At 41.7% G+C, this 22566-nt stretch overlaps 1 protein-coding gene across 1 annotated transcript in view; it reads left to right on the top strand.

Annotated features, from left to right (window-relative positions):
* Positions 1–869: 869 nt before the first annotated feature.
* LOC116485808 (collagen alpha-1(XV) chain-like) overlaps positions 870–22566 on the top strand; it is a 113330-nt gene continuing 91633 nt past the window's right edge. The window contains 2 exon segments of the mRNA XM_032181450.1: positions 870–1071; positions 1204–1286. Coding sequence (XP_032037341.1) covers positions 1061–1071; positions 1204–1286 — 94 coding nt within the window. The 5' untranslated portion in view covers positions 870–1060.

A 22566-nucleotide genomic window follows, 5' to 3' on the forward strand; every position in this document is an offset into this window, starting at 1 on the left:
AAAATAATATGCTTAACACAGAGATGGTCAGAAATATAAGAACACCCAGCCAGACTAACTTAGTGAACAAGTAAGAACTGTAACAGAAGAATTGTAGGCATCCATTTCAAATGTTAAGGAATGCAATCAGTTGACAGAGCTGAGGAAGGTAAACAAAACTTCTGCCTGGAAAATAGAGATTTTTAATCAGCAGAAAAACTCCAGCTTAGATGAAGAGAGATGGAAAGAGTGCAGAAGGAAAGCACTTATGTCCTCATTCAAATGGCTCCTGCTGTGTTTAAAATAAGAGACAAGTAGCAAAATTAAAATGGAGTGGATACATACAAACATTACTGTGCATGTTGGGAGCAAGGTATAGCTAGCAGACATAGAAGACCTGTTAATATTCTGTGATTCTTAAGACTACAAATGAACATTAGAAAGTTGGGAAATCTCACAGTCCTACAGGAGTGGGTTAATAAACTACTTATATTCAGAAATTTAAGACTAATGGAATGCAGAGGTCAAGAACATGTTTTGCTTTGCTGTCTTTTATCCAGCAGTGTTAAAAATATGCAGCATTGGTCACACATCCACATTAAAGTATCCAGACAAAATTAACGGCACTTTCAGCAGCATTTCATGTAGACCATCTGCATGAATAGTGTCATACCTGTGGGAGAGGGAGTGGTGTTACTTCCTTTATCTATGCATTTTCTAAAATCAGAGAAAAAGCTATGCTGCTATCTGTCAGGGTAAACAGTAGTTTAAGGCAGGACCAGAGAATTACACCATTGGGATGATGTACAGCATCAAGGGCTGTCCACCAATAAATAAAGAAGGAACTTTTAGGCTGTGGACTGACAGGAAAATCTATGTGGAGTCAGATTTCAGAGCTGGAGCACTGAATTGCAGTGAGTCACACAGAGAGCCTGAGAGCTGCCTTTGTTCCACTTGTGTCTGAACGTTGGAGGAGAAACAGCAGGCTCCAGTTTTCATTAACTTCTTATTTTCAGAAGCATAAAACTCATGTTCACTGAACTTCTTCCCCACTTTTCATCGTCCAACTGACTTTCAAAAAATGCTGTCATGGTAAGAACTCTCACTTCTAAAAATCATTATTATCATTATTACCCTTGTGCTTCTGTATTTTACTCTTTTTTCTTATTGTTCCCCCCGACGTTTTCTTTTTTTTTTTTTTTTTTTTTGGCACACCTGCTCCAGGCATGCCTGGTGGACCTGGGACTTGCTTCTTCTTCTCTTAGGCTTGTCAATCCATGCTGGTTCAGCAGCTGAGATCATAGAAGGTAAGACTTCTCCAAATCACATCTATGAATTGAGAGTAAGGGTTAATTTTAAGATAAGCTTTCTCAATATAGAAAGACTCTACATTTCAGCTTTTCATTTTCTCTGCTGCTTTTTGTTCTTCATATCATATAGGGAAGCTGCTGCAAGTTAAGAGCTTAAATTGCCATTCATTCTGGAAAAGAGAAAATAAATACATTGGTCTGCATCTGTAAGGTAGCCTTTCATGACAGCTCTCTCAATATTGCTTCAGAGTGTAATAATCATCAGAAAGCACTTCAAAGTGGATAATAGTGGATATTTTTGGATGTATCAGGTGAGGAAAAGGTAGCAGAAAGTAACTAGGATCGAGGTGTATTTCTGGAGATAACGGGAATGTGCCAGGCACAGTGTGAGTGCAAAGACACAAATGTAATGCTTGTTAAGGTGCACAGAGATTTCTCCTGATAAGTGTCTACACAAATTGTGATCTTCAGATCTCTTGAGTTAAATATTTGGTTTTATCAGCCTAGCCATTGTTGCTTTTCAGTCTTTCTGTAATTGCAGATCACATATTTTTTTCTTGTAACAGAGCAACTCTAGAAAACATAGCCTTAAATTTCAGTTTGAGAGAGATCACTGGTTTAAAAGTCTGTGTGCAATTTTGCAAAGGTGAAAAATCTTCATATATTATTCTTCCACTATAGGCGATTCTTATATCAAAAACACTTTATTGACTACATTCAGAGAGAAATAGGCTGTGAATTTGTTATGTAAATAACCACTAGACAACTATATGGTGGTAGCATTAGAACTAATTGAAGGGAAATAGATATTGTTCATGAAGAATTCAATAGCACTCAGATTGTGTGTTTTTTGTTGTTGTTGTTGTTGTTGTTTGTTTGTTTGTTTGTTTTTTGTTTTATCTGACACTGCCACAGAATAGATGGTATGTTTAAGAGCCAAAGCTCCAGCTAGTTATCTCAGTAAATAAATGCTGCAAGTGCATATGGGAAATATGTACTCTTGTATTACAGATAGGGTAAGAAGCTGTAACAAGCTATTAGAAAGAGGAAAACCTTAATGTATGACTGAATGGTGCCAGAAATACAATATATTGCATAAACTATGGAGATAAATATGTTGTATCACATGATATGTTTTCCTTGAGCTGATGAATGATAGTACAGTGCGTGAAGTCTGGACTCGAGAGAACTGATGCTTATTTTTTTCCTGATGCTTGGTTTAAATGCTCTCATCTCCTGAAATCAGGTGTTGAGTGCTAGAAATACAAATAAAACCTTTCTTTCTGGTGCTGCAACTATATGAAAGATATAAATACTCCTTGTCACTACCAAATAGTCAAGAGGTATATACTTCACAACTTATACTCTAACCACTGCAGAAATAACATCTATTTCTTTTCCCATAGTTCAATTTAGTGATAAAGTGCACAGAAATAAATTCAGTAAAGATTAAAATGTTTGGAGGTACAGGGAGAGAAAACAAACTTCTGGTCTTCCAGCTTTTTGCTGTTAAGCTTGTGCTTTATTCAATATTAATTTTTGTCACTGTCTCCTTTAAGGTTGCTGCTTTCCAGGATTCTCCAGCCCACTGAATATTGCTGTGCTGCATTTTTGTTGGCTGACCTCTTCTATCTCTCTCTCTAATGAATCGATGGCTGAAAGGACAGCTGTTTAACTTATTAAAATTAAGATAGATATCTTCCATGAAATTTGTAGATAATGCTATGTGTTGTGACAGAATGAAAAAAAAAATTAAATATGCATAATTTTAAAATTCTGTTGTATGTTCTGCAAATTGATGCAACTTGGTAATTATTTCATGGAAATTCTCAAAAAATACTTGGATCTTGCTGAGTGAAAACAAAGAGGAGTTCTGAAATCTCATTAGTTCCCATGAGTTAGCATTCTGAATTTTGACTAACTTTGTTGGAAGATTTTAGTCCCTTTTCTTGCAGCTAGCATTGTATATCTCTCTCTTTTTCTTCTTTTTCACCCAGGTATAGTGTCATTTGAACTACAGAGAGGTTTTGCAGTTTTTCTCATGTGTTCGTGAAAACTGTGCAAGTGTAGTACCCCATTCTTCTTTTGTTTGTGTATGAGGCTTAAAGATACGTTGGTGACTCAATGAATAGTCTCACCATTTCTCCTTTGTTCAAAATGACAATTAAGCATGTATCTATCTGTGCATAAAAAAGTAGTCTGCCTTAATCTATCTGGTATCACTGTGTGGTGCAAGTACTTAGCCTTTAATTATACCTGTCAATGTATCTTGATTTACCTTGTTTACCCATGTCTGCTTTCTGTACATTGCTTTGGACCTTCAGACACGAATTAAGCTAGTGAATAGCAGGTGCTCAGAATACAGTTCTGAACATAGAATCACAGAATGGCTAGGGTTGGAAGGGACCTCTGAAGATCATCTAGTCCAACCTCCATGCCAAGTAGGATCACCTAGAGCACATTGTGCAGGATGACATCCAAATGGATTTTGAATATCTCCAGAGAAGGAGACTCCACAGCCTGTCGATTTTGAATATCTCCAGAGAAGGAGACTCCACAGCCTGTCTGGGAAAACTGTTACAGTACTCTGTCACCCTCACAGTAAAGAAGTGCCCTCTCATATTCAGGTGGAACTTCCTGTGCTTCAGTTTGTTCCCATTGCCTCTTGTCCTGTTGCTGGGCACAACTGAAAAGAGACCATCTCCATCCTCTCGGCACCCTCCCCTCAGATATCTATACACATTGATGAGGTCTCCCCTCAGTCTTCTCTTCTCCAAGCTAAACAGGCCCAGTTCTCTCAGCCTGTCCTTGTCAGGCTGAGAGAACCTTGTCAGGTGCTCCTGTCCTCTCATCATCTTCGTAGCCCTCATCAGAACTTGCTCCAGCAATTCTATGTCCCTCTTGTACTGGGGAGCCCAGAACTGGACACAATACTCCAGGTGTGGCCTCACCAGGGCTGAGTAGAGGGGAAGGATCACCTCCCTTGACCTGCTGGCAACACACTCCTGAATGCAGCCCAGGATACCGTTGGCCTTCTTGGCCACAAAGGCACATTGCAGACTCGTGGTTAGCCTGCTGTCCACCAGGATGCCCAGGTCTCTCTCTGCAGAGCTGCTCTCCAGCAGGTCAGCCCCCAGACTGTACTGGTGCTTCACATGTTAGATTGTGAACAGAACTAAAGTTATAAAATCTGAATTCTAACCCTGCTGAAGTTTGAATGATAGGGTCCTCCCCATGACTTGCTCTAGGCTCTTGCAGTATTCATATTTACTCTTCCAGGCTGTCTGTGAAGATATCAGTGCTGCTCAGTTCTTTTCATTCGAATCAGTGCAAGCCTTTTTTTGTAAAATAAATAAGACAAATTGCTTAAAGGTATGCATTTCTACAGTTTGTATTATATTTATTGTCTCTAAAAGAAGCTTTACAAATTTCTAACTGACAACTTTTGGTTTTATTTTTAGCCAAGCTGAATTACACTTTGTTGCCTTAAATAATATGCTTAACAATAGTTTACATAAAGTAAATATTTGTCTCTTTCCTTGGCTCTCTGTACATGGAATGGCTGTCATTAAGCTGTTGACATAAACTTTGCACTTTTGAACTGCTGAGTTTAATGGAGGAACACTGAATTATTGACTTCCATTGGCTGTTAATCAACTGGGATGATTCATACAAGCAGCTGGCTTGCATTTCTTTCCAGGATGAACTGACACAATGAGTGTAAATTAGTATCACAGAATCACAGAATCACAGAATTTTCTAGGTTGGAAGAGACCTCAAGGTCATCGAGTCCAACCTCCAACCTAACGCTAACAGCCCTCCACTAAACCATATCCCTAAGCTCTACGTCTAAACGTCTTTTGAAGACTTCCAGGGATGGTGACTCCACCACTTCCCTGGGCAGCCTGTTCCAGTGCCTCACAACCCTTTCAGTGAAGAAGTTCTTCCTAACATCTAGCCTAAAACTCCCCTGGCTCAACTTAAACCCATTCCCCCTCGTCCTGTCACCAGGCACGTGGGAGAACAGGCCAACCCCCACCTCGCTACAGCCTCCCTTGAGGTACCTATAGAGAGCGATAAGGTCGCCCCTGAGCCTCCTTTTCTCCAGGCTGAACAAGCCCAGCTCCCTCAGCCGCTCCTCGTAGGACTTGTTCTCCAGGCCCCTCACCAGCTTCGTCGCCCTTCTCTGCACCCGCTCAAGCACCTCGATGTCCTTCTTGTAGCGAGGGGCCCAAAACTGAACACAGTACTCGAGGTGTGGCCTCACCAGAGCTGAGTACAGGGGGACGATCACCTCCCTAGCCCTGCTGGTCACGCTGTTCCTAATACAAGCCAGGATGCCGTTGGCCTTCTTGGCCACCTGAGCACACTGCTGGCTCATATTCAGCCGACTGTCCACCATCACTCCCAGGTCCTTCTCTGCCTGGCAGCTTTCCAACCATTCCTCTCCCAGCCTGTAGCTCTGCTTGGGGTTATTGCGCCACAGGTGCAGGACCCGGCACTTGGCCTTGTTAAACTTCATGCAGTTGACCTCAGCCCATCGGTGCAGCCTATCCAGGTCCTCCTGCAGAGCTTTCCTACCCTCAAGCAGATCGACACACGCACCTAACTTGGTGTCATCTGCGAACTTACTGAGGGTGCACTCGATGCCCTCGTCCAGATCATCGATGAAGATATTAAAGAGGACCGGCCCCAGCACCGAGCCCTGGGGGACGCCAGTAGTGACTGGCCTCCAACTGGACTTGGCTCCATTCACCATGACTCTTTGGGCCCGGCTATCCAGCCAGTTTCTAACCCAACGAAGCGTGCGCCAGTCCAAGCCAAGAGCAGCCAGTTTCTTGAGGAGAATGCTGTGGGAGACGGTGTCAAAAGCCTTGCTGAAGTCAAGGTAGACCACATCCACAGCCTTTCCCTCATCCACCCAGCGCGTCACTCTGTCATAGGAGATCAGGTTCGTCAGGCATGACCTGCCTTTCATAAAGCCATGCTGACTGGGCCTGATCGCCTGCTTCCCCTTCAAGTGCTGCATGATGACTCTCAGGAGGATCTGCTCCATGAGCTTTCCTGGCACTGAGGTCAAACTGACAGGCCTGTAGTTTCCTGGGTCTGCCCTCCGTCCCTTCTTGTAGATGGGCGTCACGTTTGCTAGCCGCCAGTCGATTGGGACCTCCCCTGATAGCCAGGACTGTTGATAAATGATGGACAGTGGCTTGGCCAGCTCCTCTGCCAGTTCCCTCAGTACCCTTGGGTGGATCCCATCTGGCCCCATCGACTTGTGCACATCTAAGTATGTATATAGTTAAAGTACGTGTATGTATTTAAAAGCTTGTTTCTATCAAGTAATTACTCTATGTGCTTTGCATTGCATTACATGTGTAAAATCACACTGACTTATGCAGTGACAGTGTATTCTTTTCTAAGAAGGAGCACGGTTACTGTAATTCTGTTCTGTATGGAGCACAGTGTTTTGTAAAGATAATTTAGTTGACACTACACTCTTGTTCCTGACTAAGCATTTGGGCATCATTGCACTTGAATTTAAACTGAAGAAGACACTGAATATTTTTCAGAGACATCTACAGGCTGTTAATATCTGTTGTGCATGTTCTTAATGCAGAGCTGAAGTTGATTTCATAGTCATTAAAAAACCTTTCCATGCAGAACATAGCTAATATACTGTAGAAAATCAGTTTGCTCATCTGGGTCATCTCTATGACCAGTAGAGCAAATTTGATTTAGTAAATTTGTTCCATTTTGTCACTTTTCTAAACGGATTAGTTCTCAGTACAATACCTTCTACATGTTAATTCTCCAGGACAATAAACTCTATGTTTGCGAAGCTATTCTACCAGGCAGCAGAAGATATTTTGGTCTTTCTTGAGGCCTCTGAAGGGAAAACTAGCTGGTGGGGATATAGTGTTGTAATGGCTATCTTCATTTCCTCTCTGGAGGCATCCTGGTAACACAGGAAGACTGCAGTAAGCAGTTGTTTCCATGATCTAAATAGAATCTAACATTTCATTTGCCAATAAATGGTGTTTGAAAGACTTCTTCTGCTGAGAAAGTACTGCTTCTACGACTTGCTAACAAGCATCACTTCAATTAAAGATCTTTTAACTAAAATTTGTTTCTTATACACTAAGGACAATGCCCAATCCTGATGATCTTGTGTTGTGTATTTGTCTCTTCCTGCTCTACTTGGGAGGAGATAGGTTTGTTTCAAATCTTTGGGTTGGAGGGCAAGACAATACAAGTTTTCCAGGGTTTCAACAAGGTTAAACTTTTACTGATAATTTCCAGAGGAGTTATTAGAGGTTTGGCAAAAGCACATACGTTCCAAATAAAGAAATAGAGATGGAGAGAGAGAGAGAGAGAGATCACCACCCGTGGATCCTGCATTGACTTGTCCTCTTCAGGTTCTCAGGTGGTGGGTACACACACAGATGCTCTAGCATCGTGATTTTTAAAGCTTAGTCCTTGTCTCTTTGGGCATTTTTTGGAGTCCTACGCAGCCCTTTCCCGGACATGAATGTTTCATATTAGGGGATGTTTGAGAAATGAGTCTAGGATAGTTCTTGGTGTCCATAGTGCCCTTCTACCCCATCGCCCCTCCTGATAACCACTAATCTGGGCTAAAATTCATTTCAGTTTATCCCTGTGATACTGCTCTCTTCTGAATGCTTGGTCCTGTTCAATATCTCTGGGGTGGATGGGGGAGACCTTAAATCTTTCTGTCATGATAGATGCAAGTTCTACCAGTGAAATCCAAGGCTTTGCTTCCATCTGCATGGACATGAAAAGCAAACTTCAGTGTGCAGATAGCATGTAATATCTTCCTGATGCTACTCCTCCAGATCTTATCCCTCTTTGTTTGATGGATCCTCAAAAAGTGTCAGGAAAAGGACAAAAAATGTTGCTAGTTTACCAGATATCTATTGGTCTAGTCCAATGGGGAATGCTGTTTCCTGACAGGTAAACTTATAACATCCTGGCAAAGGAAAAAAAGAAAAAGGGAAGAGAAGAGAAGAGAAGAGAAGAGAAGAGAAGAGAAGAGAAGAGAAGAGAAGAGAAGAGAAGAGAAGAGAAGAGAAGAGAAGAGAAGAGAAGAGAAGAGAAGAGAAGAGAAGAGAAGAGAAGAGAAGAGAAGAGAAGAGAAGAGAAGAGAAGAGAAGAGAAGAGAAGAGAAGAGAAGAGAAGAGAAGAGAAGAGAAGAGAAGAGAAGAGAAGAGAAGAGAAGAGAAGAGAAGAGAAGAGAAGAGAAGAGAAGAGAAGAGAAGAGAATGTAGAAACTTTACAAATTTGAGTTAGATGGTAAGAGGTGGAAAGCCAGAGAGGGGTTTGCACAGGCTTACATTTTTCCTCTATCTTCTATCTGTCCTAGAATGCTGTCTTGCCTATTATCCTATCATCTTCATGAAGTAAAGGAGAAAACATGGATAAGTCTTCCCATCATGAGCTTCCTGAAGGGTTAGTAAGGGGGCCAGAATAGTTGTCATAGTAAGCATCATGGCAATAAAAATGGATTCCATTATCAAACTCTAAAAAATGAAGAGGTAGTAAGGATCAGCAGTTTGGGAATGCCAGGAGAAAGGCAATGTAACCATGTTTCCTGCCTGAATGTAAAGCTGTAGAGTTAGTGCTGGTTTGGGTAAAAGTATAACAGTTCCTTAGGTTAAAAATTTTGGGACCCTCTTCTGCTTTTCATGTTGTCATTCTAACTTTGGTTTTCAGGCATCATAAGACATTTCATATCTAGTATTTTAATGTCCTTGGCAGAATTTTCAGGAGGACCTCTAGTTTGTGAGCTTTCCCAGTCATGTGTGGGATCAAGGATGAGGGGGAGAAAAAAGTCTTTATCCTGGATGTACATGAGATTTGGGTTAGGTATATTGTATCTGAATTCAGACTACCTGATAAGCTTGTGTTTGGATCTTTGCTTTGGTAGAATGTTAGTTGGCACTGTCGCGTTAAAGGGTGTAGCCGATTAACTGTTATGGGTCCGGTCAGATTCAGGGTACTGAACTATCACAATCACAGTTTCACCAATAAAGGATTAACCTTTAGGGGTCTGGTCGGATTCAGAGCACTGAATTACCACGGTCACAAATTCACCAATAACGTATACCACCCTTACTCTAGTCATGTTTAATGAGAACTATCACAGCTAGGAACAATGCAATCAAGTGCAATTTATTACAGCAACAGGTACACAGGCTCTTTGGATTGCCGGCAATAGTTACTGTCTGCAAAAGCAAGCTAGCATGCATGAAATCACATGTGACACAGGTGCACAGCCTGGAAATTAATGCGTTAAAAGGCAAAAACACTCTACAGAGATTTCTAAGTTTCCGTGGAGACACACCATATAACCAAGCATTCAAAACTCACTCAAAGGTGTCCCAATGGGGGGGAAGAGAGGCTCAGCCTGTCAACTGATCCCAGAAGTCATGATGTCCTCGGGATGGTGTATTCCCTGGGGATGGTCCTAACGATGGTATCTTCCCTAACTTCCCCTCTCTCTTAGGCCAATTTATATATTTTTTTATCTTTTAGGTGGAGCTTGAGTGACTCTAGTCAAGCATATCTTAGTTATGATTGGTGAAAAGTTTTCCCATCTCTGTTTAAAGTAATAGGCTCCGAGAAATTCAGAGCTCATGCTCAGCGAGGGGTGGTCGCACCTTGGAGGCAGGTAGCTTTTGGGATGGAGTGTGTTTTGGTATTATAATGATCCTAGTTACTTTGGGCAATTGCACCACAAGCACAAGCTTGAAAAGATGCATAGACACAAGGACTTAACTTGCCAACAGAGTTAAAAGCTGTATTCCCTTTAACTAGTATCCATATATGTGCTCCCAAGATTCACTTAATTAAGATAAATTCAAAGGGTAATATGAGTTCTTTTTGTCCCCTTGAGACTATTCCTTTCTTTCCTCTGTATACTAAGTTACTTATTACACTATTCATGCCTGGGATATTCAAAGGGTTCCAGAAAACATACTTCTTATTGCAACATGTATTTTCCAAGTCAAGTGCTTGCTTTGAAGTTTGCCTGTTCCTTTGGCTGTGATTTCTTCCTCTTTCCTTTTCTGTGAGATGTGGATTGATTTTTTTGTTTGTTTTTGTTTTTGAAGTGGTATTTCACATTTGACCAAATTCATGCCTGTTCAAGCAGTGTGCCTTTGCTAGAAAGACACTGAATTGTACTATTTGGTAAAATCTGACTGGTTTGTTTTAGACGTCATTAATGTTATTATTTAAGAGAGGGTGTCTATTTGTCTATTTCTAGCTCACCAAACAATCTAGTCTCATTTGGCCAACACACACAGTTGCCACAAGTTTAGAAACAAAAGTTAGTCATTGATTTTGTCTGTGGTGGATTCTATCCACACAAATAATCTTATTCTTTTTAGTGCTTTGTATGTCTCATTGGTCAGATTAGGCATATGACTAATACAGCAGGCAGTGCGTTTTGCATTTTGCTTTCCCATATTTGTACTACAGTCATACAGAGCATGTTCCATCACACATAAAGCTGCTCTATATGGGATATAGATTCTGTTTTGCTCTGTTTATATCAGTATCTTTTGATCTACTATGGACCTAGTATGTACCACAGGTGCATAGAGAGATGCTTAGCTAACAATAAATAAATAAATAAAAGTTAGGAAAAAAACATACTCCAGAGATCTATGGAGGTTTAAGTAAATTTTAATTCTTGAGGAAAATAGCCATATATTTACTTCATTTCCATAAGTCACAACTCATGTTTTATTATAGGAAAAAAGTTGAGAAAAATAATGCATGTGAGCAGTTATGTTCATCAAAAAACAACACATACACAGAACTTTATATTTGAGTAGGTGAAAGCTGTAGTGCTCTCCACCCCACCCTGAAGTATTTTTGTATTTTTTCTGTCTGTTCTGGAAACACTTACAGAATGATGCAGAGAGTATTACAGGACAAACAAGTCCATGTGAGATCTCTGTGGCCTGATGGTGTATTGGGATTTCATGGCAAGATTTTGGTAGTGGGTTGGGAGTGGGGAGCAGGGAGGAAATGCTGCAGGGGTGGCCCCTGTGAAAAGACACCATGGTCTCATTGGATAGAGCCAGTTTCTGCTGGCTCCAAAAGGGGCCCACCATGGGCCAAAGCTGAGACAAAGGGCAACACTTGTTGCACCTCAAAGATAACATATTTAATAAAGGCTGGAAAAAGCCATGCAGCAGCTGTGAGAGATAATAAAATTGTGAGATAAACAACTCTGCAAACATCAAGGTCAGTAAGGAAAGAGGAGGTGCTCCAGGCCCCAGAGCAGAGGTTCCTCTGCAGCCCATAGAGAGGACTGTGGCAATGATGGTTGTCTCCCGATGGATGCAGCCGATGGTGTACCACATCAAAGCAGATATTCACACTGCAACCCATGGAGGGCACCATGACACAACAGGTGGATATGTCCTGAAGAAAGCTGAAGCCTGTGGAGAGGAGCCCACGCTGGAGCAGGTTGTCTGTGAAACTGACAGGCAGAAACTGTGGCCCATGGGGGACCCACACTGGAGCAGTCTGTTTCTGAAGAACTGCATCCCATGGAAAAGACCTATGCCAGAGCAGTTTTTGAAGAACTGCAGCCCAAAGGAAGAGCCCACATTGTTGTAGTTCATGAAGAGCTGCATCCATGAAAGAGAATGTCTTAATTAAGATTAATCTGTTTTGCCCATAATGATAATTTGTGAGTGATCTTCCTGTACTTACCTCAAACCACAAGTTTTTCAGCATATACATGTATTCTCCCCCATGTTGTCCTGATGAGAGGTTTGAGAGAGCAGGTTGGTGAACACCTATCGCCCAGCCAGGATCAACCCACCACAGCTGGTCATATGCATGATGGTCTCAACTTAGACTGTTTAATGGAGAAGTATTCTTTGAACAAAAAATTCTTGTTTCTTTTTTCATGAGGGCCATGAAGTGACTGGGCTTCAGGCAAGTGGATGCAGTGCTCCTGTCAGTGCAATATGAAGTGATTTTCTATATGAGGTTAACTACTTGGAAAAAAAAAAAAAAAAAAAAGGCATTCATTTTGTCTAGAGATACTTGAAAAATGTAATCTCTAGTAGGTCTTTTTCTAAAATGCAGAAAGTCACAGACACTGCAGAAAGTAAACGAGAGTGCAGATAGGATTCTTCCAAAGAATGAGTAAAATGGGTAAACTCTAATTTTAATGTATGTGTTTTAATGAGTGTGTTTTAATTTGTGGATGAGGAATGTGAAACAACAGGTGTATTATTCATGTTAGCATCTGGAAGAAAGCCTTGGAAAAAGCAACAGGCAGGGCTGAATATTCAAAGAACTGCAGTTTTAAACAAATACCTATCTTACGGTCCAAATAGAGAAGAACCAAGGTCTGAATCAAGTTTTTTAGGGGTTCTGAGAAGAATCAGAATTTTCTGGAGACACTCAAGCATGTTCAGTTCCAAACAGTCAATGGCCAGAAGTCTCAAGCTGGAAATGGGGGCAGGAAGAAACTAAATAAAGTTTAGCAAGAGCAAGTATAGAGTCCTGCACCTAGGAAGGAACAACCACATGTATCAGTACAGGCTAAGGGATTACCCTTTGGAGAAGAGCTCTGTGGAGAAGGACCTGGCGGTCCTGGTGGATCACAGGTTGACCATGAGCCAGCAGTGTGCCCTGGTGGCCAAGAAGGTCAAGGGGATCCTGGCGTGCATTAAAAGGAGTGTGACCAGCAGGCCAAGGGAGGTGATCCTCCCCCTCTACTCTGCCCTGGTCAGGCCTTACCTGGAGTACTGTGTCCAGTTCTGCGCTCCCCAGTACAAAAAAGACAGGGAGCTCCTGGAAAGAGTCCAGAGGAGGGTAACAAAGATGATACAGGGCCTGGAGCATCTTCCCTATGAGGAACGGCTGAGAGACCTCGGTCTGTTCAGCCTTGAGAAAAGAAGACTGAGAGGGGATCTTATTAATGTTTACAAATATCTTAAGTGTGGGAGACAGAGGGATTTGGCCAACCTCTTTTAAGTGGTTTGTGGGGACAGGGCCGCAAAAGGGGCAATGGCCACAGCATAGAGCACAGAAAGTTCCGTACCAATATGTGAAATAGCTTCTTCTTGGTGAGGGTGACAGAGCACTGGAACAGGCTGCCCAGGGAGGTTGTGAAGTCTCCTTCTCTGGAGATATTCAAGGCCCATCTGGACAACTACCTGGGCAACCTGCTGTAGGGAACCTGCTTTGGCAGGGGGGTTGGACCCAATGATCTCCTGAGGACCCTTCCAACCCCTTTATTTCTGTGATTCTGTGATTCTATGATTCTGTGAAATGGTGATTCAGTGATGAGATTTGAAGCTGTACCATTAGTTATTGTCTTTGGCTTAATCTTCAGTATATAAGATAGAATATCAATAAGAAGGGATTCCAGTCAATTCAGTCTATGCCTGGGAATCTCCAGGATCTTATGACTCCTGTTCTATCTCCCCTACTGCCACTGAATCCACTTTTTGTTGTGTTTAGTTCCTAAAACAGTAACTTAAAACTGCTCAGTTAATATTAGCTTCCAGTCCTATTCATGACATATCTTTCTCTGAACTCTGAAATCATTATGTTCCATACATAGTCAAGATGCCTGACTCTACTTCTTTGGAAAGCTAAATATAGCTTCTGAATTTCTATGTACTTTTTTGGTGGTCAGTGACTAGAAGGGCATATTATATGGTCATTTCTCATAGGATTTTATATCCAATTCCCCTTTTAACAAGAGATATACATTACCTAGCTCATGAGTAAAGAACCCACCTAGAAATAATTTCAATTTTTACTGCCTGCTAATGAGTAAGTTAATGTCTCTTGTGAGAAAAGGATATTGTTTCAAGATATGCTTCAAAGTTTCCTACAAGCACTACCTATGTTTCACAGATATTCTGAATAGCTAACTGTGTTTTAGTAAAAAACATTTTCAGAACATAAGCCAATGTGGTATCCAACCACTGATACATCTAAGGCGCTATTTCCTCTGACTAAACTCAAAGAGTAAAAGAGCCACAAAGGGCCACAAGGGGTCACAATGTTGATCAGAGTGCTGGAACACCCTCTTAAAAAGAAAGGTTGAGAGAAAGGCTGAGGCTGGAGATGTTCAACCTGAAGAAGAGAAGGCTCTGGGGAGACCGCATTGAAGCTTTTCAGTATTTAAAGAGGGCTTAAAAAAAGAGGTGGAGAGCTACTTTTTTCTCGGGCAGACAATTACAGGACAAGGATCAATGCAAGGATCAATAAGAAAGGATTAGATTAGGTGTTAGGAGGGCTAAATTGCTTACCACCTTCTTCAGTCAAGGCGTGGTGAGGCATTGGAATAGGTTACCCTGTTGTGGGATGTCCCCTCCCTGGAGATGTGGTGTTTAAGGCCAGGTTGGATGACAGGTAGAGTGTGATTCCATAATTAATAGTGACCCCACAAATATTTTGAGTTGTTGAACCGTGAGCCAAGCTTATGGGAAAAACAGGCATGTAGAAAGAGAAGATCTGTTTGTCAGGGTGGAAAGGAGCTACATAACTTTTCTAGCTATATTATTGTCTCTTTCTTGATGGTCTCAAGAAGCTAAATAGAGTATGCAAGTCCTTTTTTCCCACATTTATAGGTATATATTGCATCATAATATGTTTTTTGTCGCAATTTGACAAACACAGTCATAGTTAACTATGCATTGCAGTGTACATTGTTTCTTGGTAACATTAATTTAAACTCATTTGTCCCTGTATTTCTTTCTCTCACACAGAAAATTTCTGGCCCAGCATTGTTGTTTCATTGGAAAGCCTGTCTTCAAGAGTCAAAGAGCTGTTATGAACAACCAAAACTAATGTCTAGTAGCTTGTTAAATTATTATGCAGCGATGTATATGGTGCAAAGTATCTACTAGTGAATAAAATGAGGGAAAAATATGCAAAATTGAAAGCCTTTCTAGAAGTTCTCTCATATTTGGAATTCCTAACATCAAAGTATCCATTGATGAGGCTCGGTAATACTCCTTGTAAGCCCAATGCCTGCATCATAGAATGAGGTGTGAGAGAACAGTGTCTCTTTGCAGCATGGATTTTTATTTCTGCCATCCCACTTTGGTTAGCTGTGTACTGACTTGATACACTGCATCACTTCTGTGAATATGATGTGGGGGTTTTTTTTGCTTTTTTTTTTTTTTTTCTGGGAGGGACAAAGATGCTCAGTCTTCTGTTTTTCACAAGCAATTCCATTTTTATTTATTTTTTTTAACATTCTGTCAAAACAACATAGATCTTGATTTGATCCAAGGAGCAATTACATCTGCAATTCGTCTACTATGAATGCTTCACAGTACTAGCGCCATTCTGAGTGTTTGTATGTGTGTGTGCATGCATGAATCCGCCCCTTGCCTGCTACTCATTCAACAAGTAAATACTTCATCTTTCTCAGATTAGCCATGAGTGTGGTTAAATACACATGGATTGATTATTTTTGTTGTTGTTGTTGTTGTTCTGTCTTTACTCTTCATCCATACACAATTTCAGGAATTTCAGGAATGGTATACAACACATGCACATTTTCTCAGCTGAAAAAAAAAAAATCAGGTTTGATTGAAATTGAAACAAGGTATCAATTATTGCAGTGCAATGGTAGTAAAATAAAAACATTTATTTGAAAAATTTTTGAATTTTTACTAGAGTGCTACAGTATGCAATATATCATTGCATAGAACTACATTTATTTTTAACAGACAATGGCTGGCTGAACTCAAAATACTGTTATTGAGACCTCCTCTTAAAATCAGACCTTTGATTGTGCATTATAGTTTTTGCTTTCTTTTTTTTCCAGATGTACTTTTAGTAAAACACATTCCTATCGTGACATAAGAATCTGTTGTGGTTTAACTGCAGAATCTTAAAAATAAGTCCTGCATGGCAATTTTCTGGCTCAGATATGACAAGAGCAAAACAATGTTTTTGTTTGTTTGTTTGTTTGTTTCATTATAAATCTGAACATGCTTAAAATTTGAAGGCCAAATTCTCAGAGGAAAAAAAAATCACCGATGGTCTAAAGTACTGCAGCAGCTTTTTACACTTTTTAAATGGAATTTGAAAAGGTAGGACTGCGGGAACTCTGTAACTGCTTTACCCATTTCAGATCTGAATTGTCCAGCAAGGAGGTTTTCATCATTTCTACTGAAATATTGCCCTTGAAATGACTGATTTGTGTGTGTGTGTGTGTGTGTGTGTGTGATGATCAATGTTGCATTTATTTCTAAAAAAAAATACATAATTGGTGGGAAAATAAATGCTGATTGAACTAAGAGTTAATGCTCCATCACCTTCCTGGGGAATGAAGTGAGGCTGACCATCATGTAGTTGCCTGTGTCCTGCTTCTTGCCCTTCTTGAAGACAGAAGTGATATTTGCTTTCCTCCAGCCTTAAGACATTTCTCTCAGTTACAATGCTCAATCAAAGACTGAGAGTGGCGTTAAAATGGCATTTGCCAATTCCCTCAACACTCATGGACTCTCATCAGTGCATGTGGATTTAGGTGTGTCCAATTTGCTCAAGTATTTCCTGACCTGATCACATTATGTTAAGGGAGGTAAAAAGTGATGAGAACCCAGCTGCCTCCTCCAGCCACTCAGGCCCAGGATTGCCCATATCCAGCCATTGGTGCCCAGTTTGGTGGCTGGGGACCTGGGATCTCTGCCCAGATTTGGGGATGCAGCTGCCACTTACCCCTTTGGAGGGTAAAATGGTAGCAAAGCTGAAAACATATCCCTTGCAGGTTTAGCTGGTAACAAAGCTGAGTATGTATCCGTGAAATACATAGACACACACAGACAGAGATAGAACACTAACATGAACACTGGCCACAAAGGCTGCCCTGGTCAAGAGCTGCCTTCAACAGCACTTGCACACAGGACTCATGTGAAACAGACACAGACAGCTGAGACCCATTTCCCCTCTTTGGCTGTTAGAGATGGAAGTACCAGAGCACTCTACAGGTTCAAAATTACATGTACATTCATGGATCCTTCGAGTACTAGCATAACCCCTCTATCCACCCAGCACCACTACACAGACCCCTCAAGTATTGGCGTAGCCCCTCTGTTCATCCAGTACCCCTGCCCAAATCCCTCAGAGTACCAGTACAGCCCCTCTGTCCATTCAGCAACCTTGCTAAGATACTTGGCCTGCCTTACAGAACACGCAAACAGGAGAGAGAGAGTGCAGAGAAAGAGTTAAGAGGAGATTTAATGATAAAAAGGAGAAGACAGGACAGACTGCAGTGTTCAGCCACAGGGGGCAACCAGACAAGTGTACTGACCATTGCCATTTTACACGTAACTGGCCTTTTTATACCCGTTTCTATCTATCCTCTTCTTTGTTCCTCCTGCTTCCTCCTACCGCTGCACACACTCAATGGGTTTTCAGAGCTCTGCAGTTTCTGCACCTTCTTAGTCTGGGGCCCCCTGGTTCACAATCATATCAGTTCATCCTTCCAGGAAGTGGCATCTGTAGCTTGTTAGTCTAGCAATTAATGTGACCGGGAGGTCTGTTTCTTGTTATTGTCTTACACCTTGGAAGTCCTCCGTCAGATAATAAACATTCCTACAGTCTCACATGCTCTCATAACTTAGTGTGACAGACCATCCCTTTCTTACTACCCTTTGTTGCCTTGGGAAAAAGTCCTTGACCGGACACCCTTAAAGGAGCAGACACTCTCCTTCTACATACCCTTACACTTCAATGAGTGGTTCAGTCACACAGGGATTGAGTTGGAAATCTATTCTCAATAGAATAGAACAGTTCAATTGGAAGGGAACTGCACAGATCATCAAGTCCAACTGCCTGATCACTTCAGCGCTATCAAAAAGTTAAAGCATATTATTAAGGGCATTATCCAAATACCTCTTGAACACTGAGAGACATGGGACATAAATTATCTCACTAGGATGCCTGTTGCAGTGTTTGACCACCCTTACAGTAAAGAAATTTTTCCTAATATTCACTCTGAACCTCTGCTGGTGCAACTTTGTGCCATTCCCAGACATCCTATCAGTACTTACTAAGGAGAAGAGATAAGCACTTCTGTCTCCATTTCCCCTCCTCAGGAAGTTGCTGAGAGTGATGAGTTTGTCTCTTAGCCTCCTTTCCTCCAAACTAGACAAAGTGCCATCAGTGTCCCTGATGGGACATGCCTTCCAGCCCTTTCATCAGCTTTGTTGCCCTTCCCTGGACAACTGCAAGTACTTTAGCATCCTTTTTATATTTTGGAGCCCAGACCTGCACACAGTATTCAAGGTGAGGCTACACCAAAACTAAATATAATGGGATAATCACCTCTTTTGACTGACTGGCTATGCTGCGTTTAATGCACCCAAAAATGAAGTTTGCCCTCTTGACTTTTAGGGCACACTTCTGACTCATGTTGAGACTATTGTCAGCTAGCACCCCATGATCCCTTTCTGCTGAGCTGCTCTAGCCACTCACCTTCCTGTCTGTACCTGTAACCAGCATTTCTCCATCCCAGGTGCAGAACCTGGCATTTACCTCTGTTGAATTTCATTGCTATTTATTGCTATTTAATGTTGCTATTGCTGATTGTCCAATGCTCCAGTCTATCTAGATCCCTCTGCAAGGCAAGGAATCATCTTTCCAGAGCATCAACAGCACCCCCCAGTTTAGTATCATCAGCAAACTTGCTAAGGATGCATTCAACTGCCACATTCAGATCATTGATAAAGATGTTAAACAGAAACAGAAATGTTGAACTGGAATTGAGTGCTAGAGAATACTACTAGTGACTGGCCACCAGCCAGATTAACTAGTAGTATCCCACCACCCCATTCACTACAACACTTTGAGCTCTGACATTGAAACAGTTCATTACCCAGTGTAGTGTGAATCTGTTCATCTCACAGTTGGATATTTGTCCAGAAGGAAACTGTGAAGGATGGTATCAAAAGGTCTTACTGAATTCCAGAAAGATTATGTCTGCTGCCTTCCCTTCATTCACTGAGCAAATGACCTTAACATGTGATCAAATTTGTAAGTCAGCACTTGAAGAACCCATGTTTACTATGCCCGATAAAAGCTTTGTTCTTTAAATGCCTTTTAATATCCCCCAGGATACTCTTCTTCATAACTTTTCAGGTACTATGGTTAAACTAATAGGTCTGTGGTTTCTTAGGTCTTTTCTTGTGCCCTTCTTGTAGATTGCTTATATGGGGCATCCACAACTTCTCTGGGCAACCTGTTCCAGTGTCTCACCACCCTAACAAGTGAAGAATTTCCTCCTAATCTCTAATTTAAATCTATCCTCTTTTAGTTTAAGACTACATGTATTACCCCTTGTCCTATCATTATCTACCCAAGTAAAGAGTCTCTCTGCATCTTATAAAAAGGATGCAGAGAGACTCTTTACTTGGGTAGATCAATCCCTTTCAATCCCTTTAAGTATTGAAAGACCTCAAAGAGATCTCCCTGCAGCCTTCTATTCTCCAGGCTGAACAGCTTTCTCAGCCTTTCTTCATAGGAGAGGTGCTCTGATCATCTTTGAGCCCTCTTCTGGACTCACTCTAACAGGTCCACATGCTTCGTGTGCTGGGGGCCTCAGACCTAGATGCAGTACTCCAGGTGAGGCCTCACAAAGGCAGAGTAGGGTGGGACAATCATCTCCCTTGACCTCCTGGTCACACCTCTTTTGATGCAGACCAGGCTGCAGTTGGCCTTCTGGGCTTCAAGCACATGCTGCTGGCTCTTGTCAAGCCTTTCATCCACCATAACTCTCAAGTCCATCTCCACAGGGCTGCTTTCAATGAATTCTTTTCCCAGTCCGCACTCCTCTCTGGGATTGCCCCAACCCACGTGCAGCACCTTGGACTTGGACTTGCTGAACTTCATGTGGTTCACATGGGCCCACTTCTCCAGCCTGTCCAGGTCTCTTTGAATGGCATCTCTTCATTCTTTGGTATCAACTGCACCACTCAGCTTGGTGTCATCTACAAACTTACTGAGGGTGCACTCAACCCCATTGTCTACGTCATTGATGAAGATATTGAAAAACACTGATCCCAAGATAGACCCCTGAGGGACTCTGCTCATCACAGGCCTCCACCTGGACATAGAACCATTGACCACTACTCTCTGGGTGCAGCCATCGAGCCAATATTTTATCCACTGGATGGCCCACCCTTCAAATCCTTGTCTTTCCAATTTAAAGATTAGGATGTTGTGAGGGACCGTGTCAAAAGCCTTACAGAAATCCAAGTTCCCTTGTTGACTGATGGAGTCACTCCATCACAGAAAGCCCAAGATTGGTCAGGCACAATTTGCCGTTGGTGAAGCCATGCTGGCTATCCCAGATCACCTCTTTTTCCTGCATGTGCCTTAACATTGCCTCCAGCAGGATTAATTCCATGATCTTGCCAGGCACAGAGGTGAGGCTCACCGGTCTGTAGTTCCCTGGGTCTGATAGATTCAACTGATAGAACTGGTACCTTACAATTTTGTTGACCACAAGGGAAAAGTTGCTGCTCCCCCAGTCATGGTTCTACCACAAAGAAGTCTGGGCAGCCCAAGATCTACTGTTAATATTAAAAACTGAGGTTAAAAAGGCATTAAATGCCTCTGTCTTTTCCTCACCCCTACTTGTTAGGTGACCATCTATCAAGTACTAGTCCAATATTTTCCTTAGACTTCCTCTTGCTGTTGACATACTTAAAAACAGCCTTTTTTTGTTGGCTGACATACACTGTTTGGTGTCAACTCAGGGTGAGCTTTGTTTTTTCTTGTTTTCCTCTTACAAATGCAAACTGCAGCTCTTTAATCTGCCTGCAAAACCTGACCTTGCATCCAGCAATCATATATTTTCTGTTTCTACCCAAATTCAAAGGTTGCCAATATTTAGTAGACACTGGGATCAAGTCGCTGTTCGAAAGATGTTTTTTGGCTTGACTTTCAATGCCATTTAAAAGTTGCTGTGAGTTTCATAGATAAATACAGATTTCCTAGTGTGGTAAACACAGATTCTTGAAATGACTAGGATCCTTATAAGAACTGCTAGTATTGAATATAACAGCTGTAAAGCAAAATTTTGGTGCAAAATTCTCTTTTCAGAAGTCCTGATGAAAGTTTAGGTTTTATGTAAGAAAGTAGAAAAAAAAAAAAAAAAAGTCTTAAATTATGAACTTTATAAACATCAAAAGTGACCTAGATTTGATCAGTCTCAAGTTTTTTTCTATTTTTATTATCTGTAATAAAACTTTAACTCATTAAGCTTGCCAACTAAATGATTCCTTGTGGCTAGGTAAAACTAAGCATGAAGACAACCAGAAGTATGTAAGTTTACTTCTCGCCGTCTCTCTTAGGTGATTTATATTGGAAATGTGAAATGCAGAACTGAGAGCTAATGTTATGAGCTATTCCTACTGAGGTGCAGGACCCTGCACTTGCCCTTGTTGTACCACATGAGGTTCCTCTCAGCCCAACCTTCCAGCCTGTTGAGACCCCTCTGAATGGCTGCACAGCCCTCTGGTATCAGCCACTCTGAACTTTGTGTCATCAGCAAAACCGATGAGGGTGGACTGCACTCCATTGTCCATGTCATTGATAAATAAATAGAACAACACTGGACCCAGTACTGACCCCTGGGGGACACCACTAGCTACGGGCCTCCAACTAGACTCTTTGTCACTAAGCACAACCCTCTGAGCTCTGCCATCCAGCCAGTTATCAATCCCCCTCATTGTCCACTCATCTAGGACACACTTCCCAAGCTTGTCTATGAGGATGTTATGGGAGACAGTGTCAAAAGCCTTGCTGAAGTCAAGGTAGACCATATCCACCACTCTCCTCCCCTCATCTACCCAGCTAGTCATCTCATCATAGAAGGCTATCAGATTGGTTAAGCATAATTTCCCCTTGGTGAATCCATTCTGACTATTTCTGATCACTTTCTTATCCTCCACATGCTTGGAGATGACTTCCAGGATGAGCTGTTCCATCATGTTTGTGATGTGATGTGAAGCTGACTGGCCTGTAGTTGCCTGGGTCCTCCTTCTTGCCCTTTTTGAAGACTGGTGTGACACTAGCTTTCTTCCAGTCCTCAGACACCTCTCCTGTTCTCCATGACCTTTCAGAGGTGATGGAGAGTGGTCTAGCAATAACATCAGCCAGCTTCCTCATCACCTGCGGGTGCATTCCATCTGGGCCCATGGATTTGTGGACGTCATGTTTGCTTAGATGATCTCTGGCCCAACCCTCCTCA

Source organism: Aythya fuligula, chromosome 2 (genome assembly GCF_009819795.1).
Source record: "Aythya fuligula isolate bAytFul2 chromosome 2, bAytFul2.pri, whole genome shotgun sequence".
In the NCBI taxonomy this organism is placed as follows: Eukaryota; Metazoa; Chordata; class Aves; order Anseriformes; family Anatidae; genus Aythya; species Aythya fuligula.